The 27,998-nt window shown below is 36.8% G+C and overlaps 1 protein-coding gene across 1 annotated transcript in view; it reads right to left on the bottom strand.

Annotated features, from left to right (window-relative positions):
- Window positions 1–27,998, bottom strand: part of hydin.S (HYDIN, axonemal central pair apparatus protein S homeolog) — a 117,237-nt gene that overhangs the window by 14,521 nt on the left and 74,718 nt on the right. The window contains exons 51-74 of the mRNA XM_018260632.1: window positions 26,283–26,455; window positions 25,344–25,542; window positions 23,828–23,927; window positions 22,869–22,968; window positions 21,862–22,030; window positions 19,092–19,333; window positions 18,622–18,742; window positions 16,689–16,893; window positions 15,658–15,893; window positions 14,268–14,419; window positions 12,130–12,319; window positions 11,920–12,034; window positions 10,895–11,146; window positions 9,640–9,782; window positions 8,370–8,588; window positions 7,479–7,639; window positions 7,293–7,402; window positions 6,463–6,673; window positions 5,385–5,609; window positions 5,134–5,272; window positions 4,459–4,624; window positions 4,183–4,330; window positions 2,093–2,300; window positions 678–899 (exon numbers count right to left, since the gene is read on the bottom strand). Coding sequence (XP_018116121.1) covers window positions 678–899; window positions 2,093–2,300; window positions 4,183–4,330; window positions 4,459–4,624; window positions 5,134–5,272; window positions 5,385–5,609; window positions 6,463–6,673; window positions 7,293–7,402; window positions 7,479–7,639; window positions 8,370–8,588; window positions 9,640–9,782; window positions 10,895–11,146; window positions 11,920–12,034; window positions 12,130–12,319; window positions 14,268–14,419; window positions 15,658–15,893; window positions 16,689–16,893; window positions 18,622–18,742; window positions 19,092–19,333; window positions 21,862–22,030; window positions 22,869–22,968; window positions 23,828–23,927; window positions 25,344–25,542; window positions 26,283–26,455 — 4,206 coding nt within the window. The remainder of the gene's footprint in view (window positions 1–677; window positions 900–2,092; window positions 2,301–4,182; window positions 4,331–4,458; window positions 4,625–5,133; window positions 5,273–5,384; window positions 5,610–6,462; window positions 6,674–7,292; window positions 7,403–7,478; window positions 7,640–8,369; window positions 8,589–9,639; window positions 9,783–10,894; window positions 11,147–11,919; window positions 12,035–12,129; window positions 12,320–14,267; window positions 14,420–15,657; window positions 15,894–16,688; window positions 16,894–18,621; window positions 18,743–19,091; window positions 19,334–21,861; window positions 22,031–22,868; window positions 22,969–23,827; window positions 23,928–25,343; window positions 25,543–26,282; window positions 26,456–27,998) is intronic.

Genomic DNA, 27,998 nt, shown 5'->3' with positions numbered 1-27,998 from the left:
GGGACTGAATATAGTCTTAAGTAAATTATCGAGGAACTAAGTGCAGAGTAACTGACCAGTTTAATATGTGCTAATACAGAGCTTTAAAATGTTGTTATTTCCCTTGATTGTGGAAAAAGACTGAAATACCTAGCAGGGAAAATTGAATTAACCTCATAGACTCTAACCTTACCTATTAAAGAGTCACAGCAATAAACGCTAAACAGCTAGCAAAGGAAACTACCACCCACCAAAAACGGCAAAAGTGGAAAACCGCATACTACAATAACCATTAACACAACAGCAAGGATCAAGTACAACGGATATAAAGTAAAGAACTCCAAAACTGAGAATAATTAAGGAACATTAGCCCCCCTCTCCCCCTCTCTTCTATGACTCTTCTCCTACTTACTCATCTATCCTTCCCTCATAACAAAAAAAATAAAAAGTTGTTATTTGCACAGTAAATTAAAGTTTTGGTAGTTCAGGTAGTATTGATACATTCAGTTTGTTAACTTCAAATCTACCTATATAATGAATTTGCTTGCTTGTTTAGTAAGTGTACAATGCAGTATGTTTGATGTACCACTCATTCACAGATGATTCTAGGATCCTACAACAATGTTTTGACTCAACTGTGTTTAATTACCTTATAAAAAGTGTGTTTAAACATACAAAAAAGATGAATTATAACAGACCTTTATAATCAGCTGTATGTCCTTCAGTGTACATTTCTTGGTGGGATGAAAGACAAGTGAGCAGTGTGCAACCTGCCCAGGTCCCACATAGCCATTGTCTGGATGGATGGTTATACAGTCCTTTACACTCTCATTAGTGGACAGTGCACATGAAAAACTGAATGGAAACCGTCCATTGTTCATAATATTAAACTGAAGAGAAGCGCTGTCATGAACATCCACCTACCACAAATACACCAAGAGACATAAGAGAGGGAACAATAGAAGGACAGATAAAGGCCATTTGTAATACAAAATATTTTTGCATAACTGGAAGCTGGTTATGGGACAGTAGGTATGATGCTGTATAAAAGGTGAAGAAATATTTTATTGATTTAGCCAATGGTTGTCTGACTTGTTTTGGTTTAAGCCCATCTTATTGGATTAACCTCTGGTTAATGCCCCCCTTGACTTTTAACAAGATTGCATATATAAGATAAAACTACTGTGTACGTCACTCATCCTCAGTTTTAAGAATATCTATGACTCCAACCTCCAACTTGCTTCTTCTTTCTTTCTTGTGCATGCGCATTGGTCATGTGCATTGGTCATGTGAGAATCCTTGAAATGTACCAGTACTTTAAAATGCCTGATGTAGCATGCTACTCCAAAGTGACTGTCCAAATACAAACATTCTATTATGCACTACAAGGAAAAATTACTAAGTACAAGATTACCTATATTGCTTTCACCCTCTATATTGCACTTATCCAAAAGAACAACAGCTTTTGGTGCATTTAGTACTTTTACTTCTAGCAGCTGGTCAACTAAGTCTAACCCATGTTTAAGCTAACCTACCAATGCAGAGGATGCTCTACTAAATTTAATAAAAGCTGGGACTCATGGACTATCTGGCAAAAATCCACTAACAAACAGGATATTGCCTGCAAGTAATATATATATATATATATACACACACACACACACACACTAACTGGGAACTACGTTTTATATAACCTTTTTCTAATAGAAGCCCTCCACCCTTATTATTTGCCTTCTTCTTTACTTTCCCTTACTGATATATGTTTGTTCTTGTATATTAAAATCAAAACTATAAACAAAATCAGGCCTTGCCAAGTATTGATGCCATGCCCCTAACCCATCCCTGAATTTCCCAGGTAACCACACCCTGTCTACTAAATCCCAGGCCATTAAATTCATCCAAAGTATCTAAAAGACAGCAAAATATGCAACCCTTTAAACATACTAGTATGTACGTCACACATGTAATTAACATGTATAGCTACACATAATCAATCCACTGTTTCGTATACCCAATTAATGAATTATGGCTATGGGAGGTTTAGTGTTGATCCTGAGAGATGGCACTAAGAAAAAGTACAAGACACAAAATCACTACACTTTATGAATCGTACCTGTCCAAAGTCAATTTCATTGGTTTCCTGAGAAGCCAGAGTGGTTAGTGCACCCGTGTTGTCTTGACACTGAACACATACATCTGTGGTGTGTCCTTCCGCCTTTACATTCAGGCAAAGTGGTTTTGTTTTTGTATGAATGTCACAGATCAGGTTAAAGTTTAATTCCCCTACTTGGGTTGGCTTTATTGAAATACAGATGGGCAACCTAAAAATTACAGAAATCAGACACTAAGAATGACCAAGAATGATCAATAACGACATTCAAGATACATTTAACAATCCCCACCCACAAAAATACAAGAAAACACTTCCCATAAATGTGCGCTTACACAATTTTCTTAAATTGGAGTATCAGTTGCCAAAAACTATTGTACATTTGTTAGCCAACTGCTCATCCGTATTGTATTATTTATTATTTAGATTATTTATTTAGAGCCCTCAGATTTTATTGTTTCTGTATTGTTTTACTCATTTATAAATATGTGAACCCTCCCTATATGGGAGGGGGTGTGTGCAAGTGCACACCTTATTTCTTCCTTTACACAGCACTTGCACCACAGGCTTGCTACTCTGTGCGCCTCCTGCTGCAGCTAACGCAGTTCCAACTCATGAATGGAAATAAGCACATTAATCATAGGCTGTGTACACACTAGAGATATTGGATACAGTGTGATTTTGAGGGTTTGGTCACAGAATGCTTTAAAGGAACAGTTCAGTGTAAAAATAAAAACTGGGTAAATAGATAGGCTGTGCAAAAAGTTTCTAATATAGTTTGTAGCCAGAATTTTAATCTATGAAGGCTGGAGTGACTATATGTCACAGAATCCAACTTCCTGCTTTTCTAACTCTGAGTGAGTCAGCGACTTAAAGGGGGGCACATGGGACTTAACTGTTTAGTGAGTTTGCAATTGATCCTTAGCATTCAGCTCAGATTCAAAAGCAAACAGTTATGACCCATGTGCCCCCCTCAAGTCTCTGCCTGGTAACCAATCAGTGGAAACCAAGAGAGCTGCAAAGCAGGAAGTACTGTTCTTGCTATTATGTTAGACATCCAGTCTCTTTATAAAAGTAGGGAGGGTGTGTGTATGGATGCTGGGTTTTCATTTGGAGGGGTTGAACTTGATGGACTTTGTCTTTTTTCAACCCAATTTAACTATGTAACTATGTAACTATGGATGTCTGGAAGCCTTTTTTTTAATTTTGCACAGCCTATTTACCCAGTTTTTATTTTTAAACTGAATAATTCCTTTAAATCATTTCCATTAACTCTGAATGATAATCATTCACAAGCCTGTAGTAATGTAAAGTACAGGTGCTTAGTGATCGAAAATGCACAGAGCCAAACACTTCTCAGGTGACAAAAAGCACTCCAGGGGAACCTTTAACATAAATGTCACAATTTAGCATTTTGACCAGCAACAAGACCTATGAGGGAATTGAAGTAGTCAAAATGCCCTTCACCACCTGTAATCGCTTTTTAATAATGGGCAGTCCTCATTTGTTACTGACAGGATCAGTATGAACAGTACGAAGGCGGTGACGATTGTTCCTAGGTGATAATCACATATGCTACATAGTTACATAGTTACATAGTTACATAGTTAAATTGGGTTGAAAAAAGACAAAGTCCATCAAGTTCAACCCCTCCAAATGAAAACCCATCATCCATACACACACCCCTCCCTACTTTTAATTAAAATTCTATATACCCATACCTATACTAACTATAGAGTTTGGTATCACAATAGCCTTGGATATTATGATACTAAACTCTATAGTTAGTATAGGTATGGGTATATACATGACCCATGAATGGAAAATTATCTACAATGGAAAGCTGCTACAAAAATGCTATGTGGCCATAACTCTTTATCATATTTACTTTGCAAGGTCTAATTGAAATTTTCATATACATCCCACCCTAGGCTCTGTTAGAAACAACTACTGATGTAAAGTGTATACCAAGAATTCTGGGTATTTTAATTGCTGCAGTTTCCTGATAGGTGCATGTATATTTTTTTAGGTAAACATTTAAGTAAGTTCTAAGCTTTATGGCTTTATATGAGCTTGTATTACTTCTACAATACCTGGATAATGGTGAGATGGTTCCTTCCATAGGTTTTACCAACAAACTTTGGCTAAATCCTTCAGAAAATCTAGAGTTTTCTCGAAAAGTATATGAGAATGGCTTATTTTCATTATTTATTAGGTATACTATCTCCTCTAGTTCATGACCTGTCAAAGGAGAGCATAACCATTGAATATTAAGGCAGTAACATAAGCATATAAATCATATAAAGAGAGCTGTTTTAGTATACATATATCCATATGCAAGTGTGTTTTATATTCCTGGGAATACATACCAACAAAAATGGAATAGAAGTTATGATGTGATCTATCCAAGGACACGGATGGTTCACTGGCCTTACCAACAAGCAAGAAAGGAACAGAAATGTTCTGTTCAGGGATGGTAAATGACCAGAAGGACTCTGTGATATCCAGAACTTGAGAGACATATTCAAATGTAACCTAAAAATATTTCACACACAACATTAGTTTCCTATAAATAATGTAAAGCATATAATGTAAAACATCTCATATAACCGCCTACTGTTATCAGCCTTTAACCTAAACATCCAAAGAAGAAAAGAAACAATTATTTAGTTGTACTGTGGATAACCATGGGGGCTTAAATACAACACAATTTATTAGCCTTTTTAAAATGAAATGTATGCTTTAATCAGCACTAATAAGATCTTGTCACTGAGATCATTTTGTCTCTACATATGCTTGTTCTAAATGTATTCTATATTCCAAAATATATTAATTATTCAAAACTTATGATGATCTTAGTCATCATAGGGATTAAAGCCTTGCTTACTGGAGGCAAGGCATTTGAAATTAAAAATGTTGCCTCCTCCATGTTATGAATAAAGAATGCCCTGTTGAAATAAAATGTATCATTAGCTAGCATACAATTATTTATTGTTTCATCGGTATCTAAGAGGAAAACTATGAAACATTCTTTCCGAACAGACCTCCATTTTCTTTCCTGGCTGAATAATTCCATGTTCATTTAGGCAGTGAAAGGCAGGAGAGGTTTGAAAATCTTGAAGGTCCTCACAGTTCCACAGGATGGAGTAGGGGCTACTGGTGGGATTAAGGATACTGAAGCTCCTATAGAAGGAGAAAGGTAGACATTCTAAATCCCTATGACTTTTGTTCTACTGAAGATTTCTGAAACTATTGTTGAATGAAAGAATGGTATACCCATTCTTGGTATACCCACCTAGTGTTTTTGGTTTTGATGCCTACAGAGGTGAATTCAATGACACGAGTTTTGGGATCTAGAGTGGTTCCAGAAGGGGCTCCATGAGGCCCTTGTAGTTCTGGATTACGTCTTCCTTTGCTGATGTAGTCAGAATCCTCTAGCTGAAAGTGACAAAATGGCAGGATGCTGCGTCCTTTAACAATAAGAACAGGAGCTTGCTGATTCATTCCTAGGTTGGGAATGCTGTAGGCAAAAAAATGGAAATTCTGGTAACACGTCATTCTGTAATGACTAATGATATTTATAATTTAATCTATATGAATGCTTACACCTGCTTCACCTGCTTCACTTTCATACTCAATATATAAAAATAAAATTTAGGGGTATATTTATCAAATTGTAAGATTTCATCCACTTTCTTTTCATTCCTGTTGGTGTATTTAGAAGTGTTATGGGTGAAGAGCAAGTCCGGACTGAGAATTAAAATAGGCCCTGGCATTTCAGGTACACAGAGGCCCAAACAGTCCCCACCAGCCCACTAAATACTGACTTTCTATGGCACCTTATAGCAGCCCCTCTGGCATTTGCCAGAACCCACAGATTGCCAGTCAGGGCCTGGTGAAGAGTCCACCATTTGATAAATAAACTTCTAAAGATCCCATAGGAATGAATAGAAAGTGAGATTATTTGTGATGAGCTCTAATCTTACATTTTGATAAATCTGCCCCTTAGCCTATTATGCACTGCAATGCCCCTCTTCCGTATACTGTGTCTATTGATTGATAACTTAAGCCTAAAACATATGAATTCATTCCTTAAGTCTTTATAATATTTGCCTTATACACTTCTACACATAAAGCACATTTAGGTTTAAAAAATTACTTTAGTGCACTGATATAAAGTCTGGTTTGATTAACACATTTTCAGTATTACAGAAGTGATGTTAGACTTGTTGAATCTCTTATCATTTCTGGCAAATACTATAGGCATTTAAGCATCAGTTTTGGAATATCTAAAACTACAAAACGATATATTATATTAATTATAACAGGATTATAGGTTCTATCCCAGGTACAAAAATATTTGCAAACCTCACCTGCAAGTCAGGCGTGCATCAAATTCTCCAACCTCTAAAGGAGAAAACTTGATAAGAAACTCTTGACTTCCACCAGCTGGGATGGTCCCACTGCTGGGCTGAACTAAGAATGGTGGCATTTCCACACCCATGATCATCAATGAAGACACACTCTCAAGAACACTGGCTGGCCTACTTTGGGCAGAGGAAGACCGTGCACTACTTAGGGGCTCTGTGGGTGGCAGAACACATTTGTTTACACACACAACAATGTCAATATCAATGCATATGTATATCACATAGTATAAATTGCATTGCAAATATGTAAGAAAACACATTCTCATGTCATAAAAAGCTAATTACCCACTGCAAAATTATGGAAAATGATGTTCAACTTAAAAAATCTGATTAAAAGCATATACATACGCTCTGAAAAGGGTCAAAAAAGGATCATGAAATGGTTCACTGGAAACAGAAGAATCCTGTGTATGACACTACTAATATTGATGATTTTTGTGAATCTAAATAAAAATTTACAGTAATAGAATGATATAAAAATATTCCCTTTTAACATATTTCATTCTAAGTGGGTTTATACATTTAGCACCATGATCTAATGTTCTGGTGACCCCTGGTGCTAGAAAGTTGTTTTTTTTTTTTTTTGTTTCTTCTGTGCAAACTTGCTAAATCCATCACTCTTCCTTGAGCTAATGTCACATGTGGCACTTCATAATTATGGCTTATGTCTAATTACTTTCTGACCCTAGATTTGACATGTTTTTTTAAGCAGGCAATATAATAAAATGCATTGCATTTGTTTAAAAAAGACTCTTTTCTCTTTCTCAACTTACCATCTATGCTTGGACATCTAGGAGAGAAGCTGGCAGATTTTTCCTGAATGTTCATAAGAATCTGCCAGGAGAACTGTAGCTGAACAGAGCCAATATTCTTCATCAGGTACCTGCATTATATTTATATGGTTAACTTCCAAACAATCCAGATCTCCAGTTCCATCTTAATTATAAGCTTTTTCTTACTTGTAAACACGTGTCTGATAGAGCAGAGTGTCTTTGAACTGCACTTGATCACAGTCAGCCATAAACTGTGCATGGTCCACTTTGGCAGTAACTAAAAGTTCAAGCTCACGGGAGCCCTCATCAAGCTCAACATGGGCAGGCTCTGGGTCTGTCTCAATTACCTGCAGACAGATGAAAGTATTTCTAATACATAAGTAAACAACAATAGTAATATTTTTTTTATTATCGGGCCAGTAACATTAAAAGTGAAACTGTATTATATACAATACAGTTATTGTCAATTGTTTTATTAATATTATACATTGTCATTTCAAGTTGGCATTATATGTCAGTACAGCAACTGCAAATAGCACACCCTGAAATAAGACTAAAGCTCTATGGCCCCTGTTATTCCCAGCAAGCAGTGTTCTGGGAAGCGAATATTCGTAAGAGTGAGCTTCTCATTAATGTACTGAAGAATCTCACTTCAAAATCTTTGAGTAACCAGGCAGGAACATAACACACAGAACAGGGAGCCTGTATCATCCCTGCATTTAGGACATTGATCAAACATGTTATCTTATATTTTTACTTACAGATACATATTAGGCAATCAATAAGAAAACATTTTGATAATCTGGGGCAGACATTCTAGATCAGCCAGTAGAATTCCCCAGGGGGGAAAAGTGCTCCCCCAATTCCCTATCAACCGTAAAAGGGAAATAGAACAAAATTATAGTATATGGCTAGCACAGATGGAAGTGTTCCTGTACTGTATTTTACCTGTACTGATCCTTGTAAACTAAGGCAAAAGATACCTGAACCTCTGGGACATAGGCAAGCAAACAAAGGACAAGCTTAGGGTTACAATTTGTAAGTAATCTATGTTGTTAAGGTTTAGTATAACATTACCTTTTTTTTGGTAGATTGTTGCCCAACAGGACTTTTGCCAGAATCCACCCATTTCACCGTCCTCATTCGGTCATCCCAGTCTGCCACTTGATCAAGGTGAAGTGGAAATGAAATGCGTGACACTTTGCATTTTATAGGTGTCTTGCTAAGGGTCAGAACAACATCTGATTTCAAGGTCAATGTAACATCCTTGGAACAACCGGTGTGGATGTGTCCAACCTTTACACAATGTTAAAAAAAGCTTTAGGTCCATAAAACAATGTATCAATCACAGTAAAATTTGTTAATATTTCTGTACGTTATCTGACAAGTAATTTTCTTTTAGGATACTTAAAATCTGTTAATTATGAAGCCTTAAACCGCAGCTGTTACCCTAAAATAGTTTCTTCACACACTTGTTATAGAGCCTGGTTGGTTTTCTATAAAAAATTGTCCCCATCAGCGCTAGAACACCTACACTAGAAAGGAGTTGTCTAGCACATAATGTGTTAGTTGCAGCACCCATTCTGCGCATGTGTGTGTCCCAGAAACGTAACCAGAAGTGGGCGGGCCCTGGCGCAGGACGCGCAGCCGGGCCCCCCACCCCCCTCCGTACACCCGGAACTGGCCAGGAATAAGCGGCGCGCGAACATGGGGGGGTCCTGAAGGGGTGCGGGCCCTGGCCCGCTCGAATTCCCTGCTCCCCCGGTAGTTCCGCCACTGGTGTTTCCCAAAATGGCTGCTCGCACCGGGAACTTCCTACCGGTGTCCTAGCACTGGAGGAGGCAATTTTTAAAAAAACTACAGATTCCCCCAACCATAGTATGTGATCTATTAGCCTGAACCTTTGGTGGGGGAAACTATTTTAGATGCCTTAGTCTAAATGTCTGAATGATTAAATGAGTGGGAACAAGTTATCTTTCCATTGAGTTGTGAAAAGCCTTAGCTAATAAAGTATTAAGTAATTTAAAACTAATCACAAGAGTCTTCTTGGTTCTTCCTTTCATACCCTCTGAAAGTAGGCTCAACATGTAAATCGCACAATATAATTTCCTGATACAGGTACCATACATTTTATGTTTAAGCAATTACAGTAATAATCAGCTTTTTTAATATTTAATATGTCAAATGCATATAATCGTTTTACCTTTTGCATTGACACATAATCGTATTTTTGCATTGACACATTATCATATATTTTTGCTAAACATTTGGTTTGCTAATAAAAATAAACTATGAAACAAACACATTGAAAGCAAATAATTATATATTATACCACATTATATCATACCTGAGGAGAGAAATGCAGAGGCCCCTCAGAGGGCCACTGAAACCTCATTGCATCTATCTTACTATGATTGGTCATGGTGAAGGTCACTTGATAAGGCTGAGCAATATGACAGTCTCCAAAAATGATGTGATCAGTACGAGTAGCTGAAAGGTAACACCCAGATAACAAAGATATATCATTTTACATTATTGTAAAAATGAGAAATATACTATGATTTATTTGTCGGAATCCGAATTATACAGTTGTCTGAGTACTTTCAAACAAAAAGGCTTTAGCAAAGGTTGATTATGGTGCCTAATAGGCAGATGGGTCAAAATACATCAGCAATTACATTTCAACAGTTAGAAATCAAAAGCAAAAGTCTGATTGGTTAGCTATAAACATCATCAGTAATGTTTTCACTTTTTACACCGCATTATAAATTGACGCCCTAGGGTGCATGTGCGGAATCTGAATGGAAGGACCAAAAAAAAGGAAGAAAGGGAGGAAGTAAATAATGAAGCAATAGTGAAAAAGAAAGAGATGGAAGAAGAAGCATGAGGTGTACAGAACAAACTAAAAATCAAAAGAGGGTATTCCACGAAGATTAAAATGTTTCCTTACCAGGTTTCTTTTGCTTTGCATGCAAATTAGAAGAGGTTACTTGAACTGGTATTTTTATCCATCTACTTCCCTGGCTCTACATATACTGACCAGAAAACCCAGCACTGATGAACCCCATTAAAGGCGTGGTTAACCTTTATGTTAGCTTTTAGTATGTTATAGAATGGCTAATTCTAAGCAACTTTTCAACTGGCATTCATTTTTCTTTTATAGTTTTTAAATCATTTGCCTTCTTCTGACTGTTTATAGCTTTCAAATGGGGGTCACTGACACCATCTTAAACAAATGATCAGTAAGGCTACACATACTTGTATATACTGTAGTTATTGCTACTTCTGATTACTCTTTCTATTGAGGGCCTCCACTATTCATACTCCAGTCTTTTATTCCTGTTAATGCATAGTTGCTAGGGTAATTCGGACCCTCACAATCGAATTGTCGAAATTGCAAAATTGAGAGCTGCTGAATAAAAATCTATAATAACCATAAATAAAAAATGAAAACCTATGGCAAATTGTCAGAATATCACTCTTTACATCATACTAAAATTTAATTTAAAGGTGAACAATCCATTTAAAGGCAAGACGACTGTACAGCTATAAATACAATAAATTAGTAAAACAAAGAGGGGTTCATTTCAATAATAAATTACCTTCTATAATATCATCTTCAATCAATTCCTCTGGGACTATAACTTCTCCAGGACTATGGATATTATCAAGTGTCAGATCATCCTGATAGCCCTCACCAACCAACTGTACATAGCTCTGTTCATATTGATTGTCGACCACAGAAATGGGTAAAATGGCCTCATAACGTTGAGGACTAATAGGACTGAAGGTTATATCAAACTCTGCTACATCCCCAGGATGCAGGATGAGGGAAGCTGCATGAGGTCTGTGTCCTTAATAATAATAAAAAAAAAGGTAGAATTAACAACAGATAAAATACACTTCTCAGTAGTCTAGTTCTAAAAGTTAAAAAAGATATTGACTAATGAAAAGCATTGACTAAATCCTATATAATAATAATGGGCAAGCTACAGACATAAACTCAGTTTTACCCCTGTAATCACAGTTTATGCCTTTAATTCTCATTTATGCATACAAAACATTTAAAGAATGTGTTTTGTATGAGTGTTTTGGTGTTCTGTCAGTTGCCCCAAGCAACCAAGCTGGCCGTGAGCAACTTTGGTCCCCCCCCACAGCTGTGCGCAACAGCGCGCAACCTAGGACTTACGTGCGTAACCGAGGACGCGCGTGCGTAATTGTGCGTAACCGTGTGCAACCGAGGACGCGCGTGCGTAATTGTGCGTAACCGTGCGCAACCGAGGACGCGCATGCGTAATCGTGCGCAACCGAGGACGCGCGTGCGTGGTCGTGCGCAAAGCACTTCGACTTCACAGAGCGCGCCCACTTTTCAATAAGGTAACACTTGCCGGACTAGGGGTAGGCTGCATATAAGGTAAGTGCCTGGCGCCCCCAAACTTTGCGCCCTAGTCACGTGCCTCTTGTCCCTACCCCTAGTTCCGGCCCTGCTAATAATATGCAGACAGAAGAAAAGCTCTTGGAGCCTCTATTTAGTGGCTAATCTCACACTAGGCTTTTTGATTGCTGTTCTGCTATTCAGAATTAGAAATCATTGTATAAAGAAAAAATGTGGTATTGCTGATATTACCTGTACAGGGTAACTCCAGCTCCCCACCCAAACCCCATGCTGGGTAGATGCAGTGAGTATTGGATTTTGGCTTTAAACTGAAGACACCTGACTCTCCAGGTACATCAATGTATATCTAAGAAGAGAATAATAACATAAAAGTTTTATGTTATAATGTGTCTTATAAATAATAAAGGTTTAATAAAGAATGCAAAGTTTCCATTGTCTCACCCGTGTGGGGATAGACCCATCATTCTTAAGAATAAGAGGAAGTTGCTGGAACTGGCCTGTTAGGAGCCTTTGGAAAAGTAGAAGTGGGTTGCCATGTTTGTTGCGAAGCACAGGCCGTAAAATGGTGATACGTGGTAGATTTCCCTCTCCACTAATATCAAAAGACAAATTCCTGTTCTTAGAGAGCGCGCTAAAAAAAATAAAATTAGAGTATCAGCACACACAGCTATAAAACAAGAACAGTCAATGAACAATTCAAGACTGAGCATTATTCTAGAACGTAGCTTGTAGGGCCATATGGTATGGACTGCAAAGATAAAACATAGTTGGGCAGTCCTTCTATTAATTAATTGCCATAATTTGCATCTGCACCTCTAAGCTGCTTTAACAAAGATTCATGGTAATTACTACTACATAAAATTGGTAATCTTACCATTCTTTAGTAAAACATTGTAAAGGAAACCCTTATGTCCTGAGCAAAAAAAAACATTGAGGGCTTATCTAGAATCTTTAGATTTTATGATGTGAGGCCAGTTTGTCAATGGCACGTATTTTAATTGGTTTGGAACTGCCTAGGGCACAACTTAAGGGGGATGTGGTTGAAAAAATTGCACTGCTGTTACTGCTTCCGTGGGACCAGCAGGACTGGTGATGGAAGCGGGAGTGGCAAAGGACAAAGCAGGGAAGGGGGCAGGGTTTGTATAATGGAAGGAAGAGGCAAAGGGCCCAACGAGGAAGGGAAGTGAGCTTGGGTCTGGCCTTGGTAAGTGGAGTTTTGGAGGCTTATGTATTAAAGGTCAAATTTTAGTGGTTTTAGAGGTTTTTGAATCCACGACTAAACTCTAAAACCCCAATTGTCACTGATAGTGATAAGTGAATCTGTCCTGTATCACCTCGCCGAAAATTTGTGAAAATGGCCAAATGCAGTGAAGTCTATGGGCAACAATTTTTGAAAGCACAATGTTTTTTTATCAGCCATTGGAGTCTATGGGCATCTTTTTCACTGCGAAACCTGGGGGGAAAATTGCTCATCACTAGACATTAAATTAAATAAAAGAACCAAATATAAAAACTGTGAACGAAAAAAAGAGCTGAACAATGCTTTTAAGAGTACAAATACCTTGGAAATTGTTAATTTTTCAGACAATTTCTAGCTAAAAAAAAATGTGATGACCTCTAAAATCTGATTTGATTTAAAGCAGTCCAATAAGATCCCCCGTTGACTTCTAAAGCACCTCGACAGATTTACTTGGCGAAGTTTGGTATTAAAGGTTTTTGTGTTTTTTTCACATAGTAAATTTCAAATTTTTAGAGCTTTTTAGAAATACGGGAAAACTACAAATTTTTTGAGATTTGTGGAAAAAAATCATAACTGCTATGAATATTCAGTAATGATAGCGTGGTATTATGTGCTACTGCATATGACAGGCACACACTCATTGACTTGCACAACAATGATCTTATTGGCTCTTGACAGTGATGTAGGGACCAGATGCATGCAGTAATGCTCAAAGCCATGTTGTCCTTCTTGTAGAATCTTGCCTGCTGTCAAGCTCTGAGGTTACATGGTGGAGTAGGGGGTTGGCAGCCCCTTCTCAAGAGGCAGAAACTATAAAGATGAATGCTTATTCATAAAATTAAAAGGATTTTTGCTACATATATTTGGAAAGTGCTTCTTTTTCAAAGTTCTAATATTAAAGGAACACCTCAAGGTCAGCTAATTAGAAAGCGCATAGGTATGCACATGGAATTAAAAAAACTAGACACCAAACCAGTGCTGCTATTATTTCTGTCTTTGTTTGGCTCTAATTTACAGTGTCCCTTGAATTTCTTGTAAGGAAAGTTAAATCTAGTGATGAGCGAATCTGTACTGTTTTGCTTGCCGAAACATTTGTGAAACTTTTTTTTCTCACTCTAAATGCATTAAAGTCAGTGGGCATTTTTGGTGACGACTTATTTGTCATGGCAACTTTTTGTCTTTGTCAATGGGTGTTTTTTCTTATGGCAACTTTTTTGTTCCTGCGACAATTTCAACTTGTGGACTTTTTTGTCACTGCAAACCTATGCCTGGTGAAAAAATTTGCTCATCCCAATTGATTGTAGTTCTGCTTTTTAAGATAACACTGTCTTCATTTTACCTTCCAGTGCCTTCCAAAGAAGCCTCAAAGATACACTGATATGTCTGCATGCTTTGTGGTGTAAATGTCATAATAGCATAGCAGTGGCTATGGCTTGGGATGTTCATGCGTGGTGGGTTCACTTCGAAGATATCATTAATCCGAGCTGCTGTCTGTAGAAGATGGAATAAACCAGTTCATTTAAATCAGGTTAATTTATATACGTTAGGAGAAAAAAGTAAAATTATTTAATCTACATATGGATACATTCCAAAGCAGAAAACAAATCAGAGGAGATAGATCAATATCATTGATTAAAACACCAATATAATGCAATAAATTGTTCAAATTAGGGTTTACTGTACTTTTAAAGGGACAACACCACATAGCATTTTTCAACATGCGTTGACCATTTAGAGCTTGTGCAGAAAAATCTTTTTTAAATAAAACCATAGGAAAAAAGTATGTCGGTTTTTTTCTATTTCTTGCACTGAACAAGAAAACAAAACCAAATTCACTTTATAACTTCCTGCTACAAAATAAACCACTTCCTGTTTCTTCCCAGTGGAGGAGAAGCTGACGAAAGAAATTTCCAGTGGACATATAGGGGCAGATTTACAAAGCTCGAGTGAAGGATTCGAATTAAAAAAACTTTGAATTTCGAAGTGTTTTTTTTGGCTACTTCGACCATCGAATGGGCTACTTCGACCTTCGACTACTACTTCGACTTCGAATCGAACGATTCGAACTAAAAATCGTTCGACTATTCGACCATTCGACCATTCGATAGTCGAAGTACTGTCTCTTTAAGAAAAACTTCGACCCCCTACTTCGGCAGCTAAAAGCTACCGAAGTCAATGTTAGCCTATGGGGAAGGTCCCCATAGGCTTGCCTGTGATTTTTTGATCGAAGGATATTCGTTCGATCGTTGTATTAAAATCCTTCGAATCGTTCGATTCGAAGGATTTAATCGTTCGATCGAACGAATAATCCTTCGATCGCAGGATTTGCGCTAAATCGTTCGACTTCGATATTCGAAGTCGAACGATTTTAGTTCCTAGTCGAATATCGAGGGTTAATTAACCCTCGATATTCGACCCATAGTAAATCTGCCCCATAATGTATAATAAGAGCTCCTTATCTCAAAGCCTAACAAAGGCTGAAGCTTAGGGACTGTTCATAGAGAGCTAATTATCTCTCTTCATTATTACCATGTTTATAGGAGGCGCTCAGGGAAAAAAACAAAACCATTTTCTAATTGGTGATTTATAATAGCTAAATTATAAACACATGGATTTATATTAAATGAATGTGAAGAATTCATGAGCTGATAACGAAGTTGCATAATCTGGTGCTTATAAATCTGGTAATGTACCAACAGGGGGAGAAACACAGTTTCGTACTACGATACCTTAGAAGAAATGGGCTTCACAGACAACACCACATCACATGGAACCTTGCCAGTATTCTGGATCTTGAAACGAGCAGTAGATGTCTGTCCAACAAGAACATTCCAAAACAAAAAGCGGTTTTCTTCCTGCAAGTAAATGCCACCAGCCTGTAAAGCAGGGAGGTACTGTAGAGTCCTTGCATCCCCCAAAATGCGGTGTTCTTCAAAGATACTGGCAAAGTCATCTGTCATAAAGCCTGAATTGACATAACCATTGAAATATGCATTACTTCACTGCACTCTGAACATGAGTTATATAAAAAAAAGCACACTGTATACATATTTTCTTTTGAAAAATGGATCAGTATTATGCAACATCTGACAGTTTAATAGCATGCATATTTACAGACCAGGCATAAGTATTTGTAGAGAAATGCACCAAATTATTTGAATAGAGGATTTAAAGATTTGGCAGTTGTTTAATTAATATAAAGAAACCCCTTTGTATATGCATAACAGTCAGCACTAGACTTTTTAAGCCAAGGGCTCTTTGAAGATGGACGCTCTGGACAGAAGTATGATTATAAATACTCAAAAAAATATTATACAAAATGTGAAACACAAAAAGAAAATTATGGGGCAGTGTATTATTATAAGTATGAATACTAAAATGCCTGGAGATTTATCATAGATTTCTAAATAATGGGTTTCTGGATAAGGGATTCCATACCTATACCTGGAAGTGATAAGTAACATGCTTAGGCACAGCAAGCAGAACCAGGACCCCAAACGTTTTGCATTTAAAGCAATGAGATTCCCGTCACTTCATACATCTTGTTATAATTGTAACTCTATGTATCATGTAATATCACTGTAGCTATTAGAAGTAATGAGGCATTTTACAGAAAGCTTTCAACTATGTGTTTGCATGTTAAGTAATATTCTGGAGAGATCTGTGAACCTGCCTTACGGAAGAGATAATCCAGTTGTTCAAAAGGAAACATATAAAGCACTCTACTATTTTTTTGTTGTTGGATAGAAATCAGGATTACCAGGGGTGCAAGATTCAGTCACAAGTCGGAATGGTATTCCATTAGAATGATCTTCAGGGTGTCTATCAGAAATATCAATTGCCAGGAACTCTTCACTTTTGCCTAGCTGGTCAGCAAAGCATTCAATATTGACTGTCACATGGCCTCCTGGTTGAACTGTTCCGAAGCCAGGAGATACCGTGAACATGCCCAATGACAAGCGTGCCTAAGGGATAGCAGGGATAGAAAATCATATATCATATACTATCACCACTTTAACACTTACCATTTCACAGTAAAATATTAGAAGCAGCAAATAGCAGGTGTGTGTGTATGTATAACAGTTATACCATACAGCAGACCCCATGTTCCAGTCTCTTTCATGTGGTCACAGGATCAGCTATATGGTAGTCCCCCCTTACCAGTCCCTTTTGCTATGTTAACTTTGCTGCTTGCTGCTATCTATTAAATAGTGATGAGCTAATTTTTTCGGCAGACATGGATTTGCATGGAATTTCTGCATTTCGACAAATTTGCTCGGAAAATGGATGAAGAGGGACTGTATGGGCTGGGCCTCTCAAAGCTTTCAGTTCACACTAGGGAAGTAAAAAATCTAGTATCTGACTTAGGATTCAACTGAATCACAGCACTCTATGTAGGAATCATATTTAAACAAATAATTAGGGGCCCATTCACTAAGTTCGAGTGAAGGAATAGAGGAAAAAAAACTTTGAATTTCGACTAAAAAATCATTCGAATTTTACTAAAAATAGTTCGACTATTCGACCATTCGATAGTCGAAGTACTGTCTCTTTAAGAAAAAACCTCGACCCCCTAGTTCGCCACCTAAAAGCTACTTAAGTCCATGTTAGCCTATGGGGAAGGTCCCCATAGGCTTTCCAAGTTTTTTCTGATCGAAGGATAATCCTTCGATCGATGGATTAAAATCCTTCGAATCATTCGTTTCATAGGATTTAATCGTTCGATTGAACGATTATTCCTTCAATCGTTCGATCGAACAAATTGCGCGATTTTAATTCGCCAGTCGAATATCAAGGGTTAATTAACCCTCGATATTCAACCCTTAATACATCTGCAACTAAGTCTTCTGCCTAACAAATTCCAGATCTATGCTATCATGCAACTTTAAAGCACTGAGCATTATAAATAGATGCATTTTTATTGACAAATTATGGAATGTTATTTTATTTTACTCAAATTTGCTGAATCCAAGTATTTGGTTCATTGCGTCCTTAATTCACACGAAGTAGGACGTGAAGGAATCTATTGTTACATTTTTTATGGAATAATAATATTTCAAAAGATATTATGAACCTTCCCTTTTATATAGGGCACAGGAAAAACAGTATAAACAGTATGAAAACAATAGCTTCAAGTTATCAATTGTTCTTCTTTGCATTCATTGTAAATTGTAATCTATTACAATGTCATGCATATTAAGGGGCTGATTCACTAAGGGTCGAATATCCAGGGTTAATTAACCCTCGATATTCGACTGGGAATTGAAATCCTTCGACTTCGAATATCGAAGGCGAAGGATTTAGGGCAGATAGTACGATCAAAGGATTATTCCTTCGATCGAACGATTAAATCCTTCGAATCGAACGATTCGAAGGATTTAAATCCAACGATCGAAGGAATATCCTTCGATCAAAAAAAGTTAGGCAAGCTTATGGGGACCTTCCCCATAGGCTAACATTGACTTCGGTAGCTTTTAGATGGCTAACTAGGGGGTCGAAGTTTTTTTTAAAGAGACAGTACTTCGACTATCGAATAGTCGAACGATTTTTACTTCGAATCCTTCGATTCGAAGTCGTAGTCGAAGGTCGAAGTAGCCCAAAAAAACCTTCGAAATTCAAAGTTTTTTTACTTTGAATCCTTCACGCGAAGTTAGTGAATCTGCCCCTAAATCTAGCACTATAAAGGAACATGCCTGGCCAGCAAAATTGACTTCCTTCGTCTGTGAATCAGCACGTTTGCTTTTGTTCAGAGCAAGAGATCTGCTGGATCCAGAACCCTCCCGGGATCGAACTCTCTTCGTACTTGGGCCTGGTCTAGAAGGAAGACAGCAACAGGAAAACAAAATGATCAAAAATACTAACTAGACTGGAGACAGTTTACTAGAGCAGTACCTAACAATACGAGACCTTATTTATGTGTTTTTTTAAATGTACTTGAGGTTACACAATATGTGAAACAGAAATAAGCAAATAGTTTATGCATCTGCGTGTTCAAGTAGAAAAAAAACTGTCACCAGTGGTGAAGGCAGTATCGATTCATATGAACAAAAGGTACAGACGTACTGGACATTTTCCTGTCAGCAGAAAAAGCAGTGAAATAATTGTGAATTTAGCAAGTAAACCACTCATTATATAGGCACAGATACTTGTGAGATTTCCTCACCCTCTCTTTAGTGGTTGGATTATCACTTCCCTAATCATCTTGCTGATCATGTAGCGAAATTCCAAACTGCCGCAGTTCTCCAATGTAAAAGAACTTTGCTTGCGAGTTCCTAATACCATAGCACCAAAATTAATATCCGAAGATGGAGAAAGCCGGTACTTTGCAAAAACTGATTGCACAGACAAACGTATCGGAATACTTGCTATTGTCTCACCGCCCTCTCCCAGACTTGGTTCAATAATCTACAAGAATGCAGGAAAGATATTGTTACCCAAAAAGTACAGTAAAATGGCTTCTTTGATATTAACTGCATCATATTAATCTTTACATTCTGCAAAGGAGGAGATCTCTATGTTTCATAACTGACAGAACTATACAATATAAGCAGGGTGGTACTGTAAAACAATCCAGAGTGGTGGGTCAATTAAAAAGCTAAAAACATTTTTTTGTTCATTATGTGACCTAAGTGCTAAAGCAGAAGAACATCTGTATCGCTTATATATTCTAAGGGAAATAAAATAAAACACTGTAATGGATTGAGTGTTTTACACCGTCAACTGTGGAAACAGCATTAAGTAGACAAGGTCTAGACAAGGTATCCCCCAATGAGATACATTTAAATCTATGTGGAGTGCAAGCCCCCGTAAATAAAACACTGTAATGGATTGAGTGTTTTACACCGTCAACTGTGGAAACAGCATTAAGTAGACAAGGTCTTGACAAGGTATCCCCCAATGAGATACATTCAAATCCATGTGGAGTGCAAACCCCCGGGAAGCTGGCATTTACAACTGCAGTCACAAACAAATGAACACACCTATTAGGGGTGGTTCACCTTTAAGTAAATTTGTAGTATATTATAGAATGGCTAATTCTAAGCAATTTTAAAATTGTTTTTAAATGATTTGCCTTCTTCCTCTTTCCAGCTTTCAAATGGGGGTCTAAGACCCCATCTAAAAAATAAATGCTCTATAAGGGTACACATTTAGATAGTTATTGCTACATTTTATTGTTCATCTTTCTATTCAGACATTCTCCTATTGGTATTCCAGTCTCTCATTCAAATCAATGCGTGGTTGCTAGGGTATTTTGGACCCTTGCAACCAGATTGCTGAAACTGCAATCTGGAGAGCTATAAAAAATAAAAAGCTAGATAACTCAAAAAACAAATCATAAAAAAATCAAATCCAGTTCCAAATTGTCTCAGAATAGCACTCTCTAAATCATATTAAAAGTTGATTCAAAGGTGAACAACCCCTTTAAAAGTATGTCTCCATGCCAGTAGTTTAAAAATAAGCACCTTCTTTGTGGCTGCTGGGAACAACATCAAAAGTGACAGTGACCCGAGACCCTTCTGAGCATTTTACTGGAGCACAATCAAGGCCAAAGCGAAACATTGGGGTAATTTATATACATTGCAAATTTTCATGGGAAATAACTGGTAAACTGTATGAATAGATCTGTCACCCATCTATTTTATGCTAAATCCTTCACCTTAAAAGGACATTTTTGGTAAAAAAAATAATAAAAAAAATCACTCTCTGCAGTTGAAGCTTCTAGTTCTTTATGTGTGGTTGTAAATGCAAATGTTGTATTAAATTGTGTCCCATAAATGCACAGATTTCCAGTAGAAAAGAAATTTAAAAGGTTTACCAAGAGTCCCTGAAGCCAGAACAAGTACTGTTGGGATGTAGCACAGGGTAATTATTCAGTTGCAGAAAAAGGAGCAAAAGTTGCCTGAAACTGGGGCATGTCACTGAGTCTTTGTCAGCCATGGGAACAGTTTATTGCTACTTCCAACATAACATTTTAGGCAGGAAGGCTAGAAACCAGCATTTTTGTTGCTTTGCAAACAGCAGAAGATAATATCAAAGTTGCAGGTGGAATCTTTCTATTACCAAGCTCGTGCTCCCCATTCCGTCTGAGAAACTTACCCTGCCTGCTACATAACAGCCTCCCTGGATTCTCTTAAAGACACATATAAATGTGTCTTTAATCTTTCTAAGACATTTAGGGCATGTAATGGACTTCACTAATTTATAGCCCTCAAATCAAGCAACTGGGGGCAGACTGCATGTCTGTGAGCAAGTCTAATTGGTGCTTAAATGCCCTAAGTGGGCAGGCAGATTTTTAAATTTTCAAGTTCAACAGAAAAAAAAAGTTAAAAATCGTGACAAAACTCATTTTCACTGCCAGTTTCTTTTTATTTTCAGGCATTAGCAAATTAGAAAAAAAAAATCAACAGAAAAGTCAGTTGCATTTTGTTGCAGAATAAAGTCAAACACAAATAAAACCTCAGCAGCTTTCACTTGCAGAGTCTTTTTATACAAATTGTCACTTTACTTCCTTTAATAAAGTATTCAAGTTTTTAAAAATATTCTTAAGTATATTGCCCACTTTTTTCTCGACTTTTGGAAAAATGCAAACTCAAAGATTGACAAATATGCCTCTAAGATTATGCAAATGTGTGCAGATTTGTTTCTAAAAGTAATGGGAGTACAGTTTTTATGTTTTATCACGATAATATTTGTTCAAAATGTAATTCGTTTTACTTCCAAGTGTGTAAAGTGCCCTAGTGTTTCAACTATACAGAGGCCCAAACAGCCCCCGCAGGTCCAATAAATAGTGGCTGTCTATGGCAACTTACAGGAACCCCTCATGCATCTGACAGATTCCACAATCCTGAGCCCAGCCCACAGGTTAGTCCCTAATGCATTTTTAGTAAAGGACTGATTACCAGTATATTGGTATTATTATAGATAAACCTCACCTGGCAACGTAAAATAGGTTTATCAGCAATTTGCACCTCCTTCTTGGATTGGAAGAGAATCTGAACCTGAGTGGCCCGGTCACTGGAGCTAAGAGTGCCTTTCTGGGGCAGGATAGTAAAGAATGAGTTGAGATCTGACATTCCAGGTCCCATGACATCCAAGGAGAAACTGCAGATACGGAAATTGTAATATCACATTATGAAGACAATGACAAGAAATAGAATTTTGTTTTTAAATAGAACCAAAACTGATATGAGTGACAAGTTTTATAATTTCATTTCTGTTATATTGAACTGTATTATGTTATATACAATTTCTACAATTTATACTTAAATGTAATTCAGAAAATGGTAATAATAACAAAAAAAAAAAATATTTTTAGCACTATATAAATCTGAATGATGTGCAAGCTAGGTGGCATTCAATGGGATACCGATGTGCTGCAAATCACACTCTGATTTTAGTGTTGGCATAGCAGCATTTAAAGCTGCAGTCTTTTGCGTTCCAACATGCAATAGGCAAAAAAACAGGCCCTCATCGTCTATTTATAACACATAGGGACAGATTTATCATAAGTGTGAATTTAGAACTCACTATAATAAAACTGTGTTCTATTCAATTCCATAGGATTTTTAGAATCATATTTACCAGTGGTGTTCAACATTTGATGAATATGCTTTTAAAAATCGGAATGATTTTGCTTTTATGCTTTTAAAAATAGGAATGAATAGTTTTATTGTGGTGAGTTCTAAATTTAAACTTTGATAAAAATGCCCCTTAGAATGTTGCTGTATAATGAGCCCTGTGTCCTTTTAGGTGGAACTCCTTGTAATTTTGAGAAATTTGGCTATTCTAGTACATAATGCTCTATGCAGTAGTGATGTGGCCCCCACTGGAGCACCTCCAGGAGCATTGCAGTGTGCAGAATCGTCACTTCTCACATGGATGTCTTAATGACACATCTATAACTAATGCTCAAAATCAAATGGGTACTAAATGAGTTTACCTGAAGGAAATCTCATATTTGCCTTTGTTCTTTAATGATAGAGTGTGCTTAGCTTCATCATTCACTTTCACCACCCCAAAATCTAATCCACCATCTCTTCCTGCAGGGACAAGGAATGCAATGTTTATATTAATTTGCATCAGTAAAAGTCATTGTTACCTCTGTTGCTGATGGCATTACCAGTGAAATGTAATAAAAGTCAGTAATGGCAAAAATATTAGCACTCTAAAAATGTAAGCCTCTGCTCAACAAATATTATTTTGCATGGATGTAATACAGCTGGAACTTTGATATAGTGACCACTTTCGACAGTGGAAAAAAGATAACAAATTTTTTTAGTCAGCGCCAGTGTGCAGTGTTTGTAAAAGATTATGCCACCTTCAAACATGTCTTAAAAGAGTGCAATACACAATTAAAATTCACAGTGCAATAACAGTGCAATAAAGACGATTACATTCTGATATAAAAAGTTATGTTTTATTTGTGCACAGTTTTTTCTCTTGGTGACTTCATTACATCTCCCCTACACATCATATCAAAGTACACTGACATTATTTGTCTGGCTTGAAATTACTGTAAATACTGTATATTTTGGGGGTGCTTCATCGCTCAACAGGAAATCTCCTCTCCCGCAGGCAATGAATTGCCCCACAATGACCCTAAACATTAGTTGGAAATGCCATATGTAGCTATAGTAACCTACAGCAACTAACAAGATGTTTTCTTACAAACAGATCAAATAAGTACTACCTGGTAGTTGGTAGTTGAGTATCCAGATCTAAAGTAAATGTTTTGCTTGCCATTACTTAAATCCTGTAACAATTTTAATATTTTCTGGAGTGCATTCACAAATATAGACTCCTCTCTGTATCAAGGTATATATTTTTCATCCTTTTTGTGTTAACAGTATGTGAAATTCATACTTTTCCTTTAATATATATTCAAGCACAAGCCCTTACCCTTTGGAAAGCTAATATCCAGAGCGACATCATAGGATTCTGCCCAAACTTGAATATTTTCCAACTGAACAATACCTAGGATATTTTCAACATCAGAAACCTGAGGAAAACGGAAACATTCTTCAGATTAATATAAAATACCTTGTAGAAACTTACATAAAACTGTACCTTATATATAAGCAAGGCAAACAGCTAAATAATAAAGGCTAGTAAGAAAATAATTCCACCCTTTATGCATTTACAGCTAATGATCTCTTAGGAGCATATTTATCAAAATGTAAAAAAAAACACCCACTTTCTATTCATTCCTGTTGGATTTTAATATGTGTACTCATCAGTGGGCGAAATTTAGAGATCACCATTTGATAAATTCTAAAAATCCCATAGAAAAAAACAGAAAGTTGGTGAATATTTTGGCGAGCTCTAATCTCACATTTTAATATTTCTGACTCCAAGCAGTAGATATATCAAAATCAGATTAGAGTTTACAGCTGAGAAATTCACACACTTTCTATTCATTACTAGGGGATTTTTAGAAATGTATCTTGTAAATACAATTCTAGAAATACCATAGGAATTTATAGAAAGTGGGTGAGATTTTCTGCAGCAAACTCTAATCTCACATTTGCCTCTGGAAATTGCCTCTGGAGGAAACTTCGGGTGACTTAGTGATGTGTTGGTCATAGCACCAGCAATTTCGATTATTTCAAATGGAGAGACATTTTCAGATTTGCCATCAGCAGTCGCTCATAAATAGTCACAGACAACAAATCTCCCTGTCTGCCACTGCCCCAAGTCTTCATTATTTAATCTTTACATTCATGTTGTTATGCTTTCTGCCACAAGACTTGAATCTTCAATATGCCATTGAATGGGGATTTGATAAAGTATTAGATTAACAAATGCGTTGATAGCAAACAGAAGGCAAGAAAAACATTTCCTACTTTAGAAAACAGCACACAAAGCATAGAAAAGAACTTTGTGTTAATACTAATGGGAATGTATAGGTATTACTGATCCTTTATATGAACCACATGTTTGGTTTGACAGACTATATTCTATTTGTATTTGTTAAGTGGAAATGGTAATAGGTAAATATATAATTATTTATATCTCCTAGCTTCAAGGAAAAAGACTTGCCTAAGCTTCCATTCTCTCAAGGTGCCTGACTAAACCTTCTTTATCAAATTCCATACCCATAATGTCTTCAACAGTAGGTGCAAAGCAGCCCCTTAGAAAGTAGATACAGGGAATATAGAAATAGAAAAGTTTTGTATAGAAAAGTTTATTTAATGTATTTGTTTGTATATTGTGCCAAATATTCCACATTACTGTACATACAGTTATCCAACATAGCAAAATGAAAAAGTATTGAGGACCAGACTCCAAGCTGTCATTCTAAGTGATAAAGGTATATATGGCACATTCACCAAGCAGGTGAATACAGGCGAATAAAAATGTGAATGGAAATTCTTGGCACTCTCAAGGATTTCATTCTTGAATACAGAGATAGTACCTCCAGACGAATTAATTTCTTCACGTTAGTGGCCCTGGCTGCCTTAAAATGAAGCTGTAAGGCATACTCAGATCGAGGACCAACTATTCCTTGATCCTGTGAGACTGAGAAATCATCTCCTAGATTTTCCAGGCCAGTCAGACGCCAAGCTGCAGGCAATAGAGTGCTGTTTCTAAGAAAGACTGTTCTGGTGTCCTTCCTGCAGGGAGAAAATATTTTGAGGCAATGAAAACAAAATTATGATAAGTATTTAGTTAACTTGACAGTACCAGAAGGACTTCAGAGTATTCAATAATCAAATTAAAACAACACTACGTATTTTATCCAGCTGGCTAACTGAAGTGGGACATTACAGCACCATCTTTTATGGACACGCCATTTCACTTCCATATAATGTTGCGGAGCCTCAAAATCTAACATGAATTACAACCTTCCAATGCAGGCCCGGACTGGAAATCTGTGGGTTCTGGCATATGCCAGAGGGGCTGATATAAGGTCCCATAGAAAGTCAGTATTTAGTGGGCTGGTGGGGGCTGTTTGGGCCTCTATGTGGGCTGATTGGGCCTCTGTGTACCTGAAATGCCAGGGCTTATTTTAAATCTCAGTCCGGACCTGTTCCAATGTGACTAGATTATTATACAGTATTTTCATACAGGGAACTATATTATTATATTTTCAATACAATATATAAATGTTCCTGCTTTTTAAATGTGGGGCAAAGTTTTATGTTTCTAAATATATATTTGAGTTTTTCTTTCTTAAATGTTTATGTATTATTTAAATTATTTAATAAATTATCCATTGTTCATTCTAAAGCATTTAGAAATGTAGAATTCAGAATTGTAATGAAAATGTCATCACTATTTCCTCTTACTTTTATTGCAGGTGCAAGGAGTTTCAATACACACAATATAATATTGTTTTTCATTCATAGTTTACCGTTGCAGCAGAATTTTGTCAAAATGAATTTGCTTGCGGTCTAATTCAAGTTCTGGACGGACTCCTCTGCAGCAAATATGGAATATGGCAGGCTCAGGATTATCCTTAATGCAGCATACTATGTTATCCTCAAACAAACCTGGAGAAGTAGGGTAAGCCCAAATGGAGAGTTCCTAAGGTGGAACACAGATATGTTTTACAAAGCATCATATATTTTAAAATAAAATCAACTCAAGAGACAGTCACAATTAATCCATGAACTATAATGCAGAATATTATTTATATGGATTTATACATTGTTACAGAATTTTTTTTTATGTAAGTGGATTTTTCCAGTTACAGAAACCAATTTTTCTTTAGTCTGCTGTAGAAAACAAGAACATTTTTTTAAGTGACTGGACCCACAACAAAATCTTTAGGCTGCCTTTTTCTTGTTATACTCTTGAACATTAGGGCCAAGTTTTCTCCAGTAGGAAGAAAGGAATTTTCAGGAACAATACTCTTATCGTTTTAGCCCCAGTGTAACTATACTGTATATAACCTTTTGTTTCCTTAAATAAAATAAATTGCAAGAATACAAAAGTTGTAAGAAAAGTAGTTATCCTAATACTCAGGGGGCATTTTCCCCAGGAAGTTCAAGTATGTGACCCTCACTTGAACTTGTGATCATAAATGAGCTCTAATATTCTACCCTATATTACGGTATATGTGTTTTGGGTAGGATTGCCACCTGGCCGGTATCATACTGGCCTGGCCGGTAAAATGATGGTTGAGCCCAATGTTATTAATAGGGAAAAATATATAGGAAGGCCGGTATTTTTTTCCGGAAAAGGTGGCAACCCTAGTTTTGGGTATGTGTCAGACTATCCAGTCATGTATACTGTCAGTTACCCATTAAAGGAATTTGTGCCCCTTAACTTTTCTGTGCACTTGCCAAAAATGTACTACATTAATTCATCATCCATCATCCGGACATTATGGACATTATAGACATTATAGACAAATAGCAGGGGACCTTTTTACCCATAAAGTGGATCACCGTACCAGAGGCCACCCCTTTAGACTAGAAGAAAAGAACTTTCATTTGAAGCAACGTAGGGGGTTCTTCACAGTCAGGACAGTGAGGTTGTGGAATGCACTGCCGGGTGATGTTGTGATGGCTGATTCAGTTAATGCCTTTAAGAATGGCTTGGATGATTTTTTGGACAGACATAATATCAAAGGCTATTGTGATACTAAACTCTATAGTTAGCATAGGTATGGGTGTATAGAATTTATGTGAAAGTAGGGAGGGGTGTGTGTATGGCTGCTGGGTTTTCATTTGGAAGGGTTGAAGTTGATGGACTTTGTCTTTTTTCAACCCAATTTAACTATGTAACTATGTAACTATCCATCTGTCTTCATAAATAAACTCAGCAGAGCAGGTGCCTCTACCTGCAAAGCTCCAATCATGCTAATACAATCAACACCTAACTTCATGACATCCTTACGGATTATGATAAACATATTATGCTGATTAAAGCAACATTCCAGAGGATATATACCCCAAAAAGATCTTATTTACAAGTTATTTTGAATTGAGAAAGCCAGTTGGATGACTGGTGAAACGTCTTCAAGGAAAAAACACAGCAAGTCCAACCTGTGACAGGATTCCTTTAATGTTTTCACTTTCCTTCTATTAGTTCTCTTTCTTTTTTACTTTGTAATATTGCTTTT

The sequence above is a fragment of the Xenopus laevis genome, chromosome 4S (genome assembly GCF_017654675.1).
Source record: "Xenopus laevis strain J_2021 chromosome 4S, Xenopus_laevis_v10.1, whole genome shotgun sequence".
In the NCBI taxonomy this organism is placed as follows: Eukaryota; Metazoa; Chordata; class Amphibia; order Anura; family Pipidae; genus Xenopus; species Xenopus laevis.
This window is presented reverse-complemented; position numbering and strand designations above follow the sequence as displayed.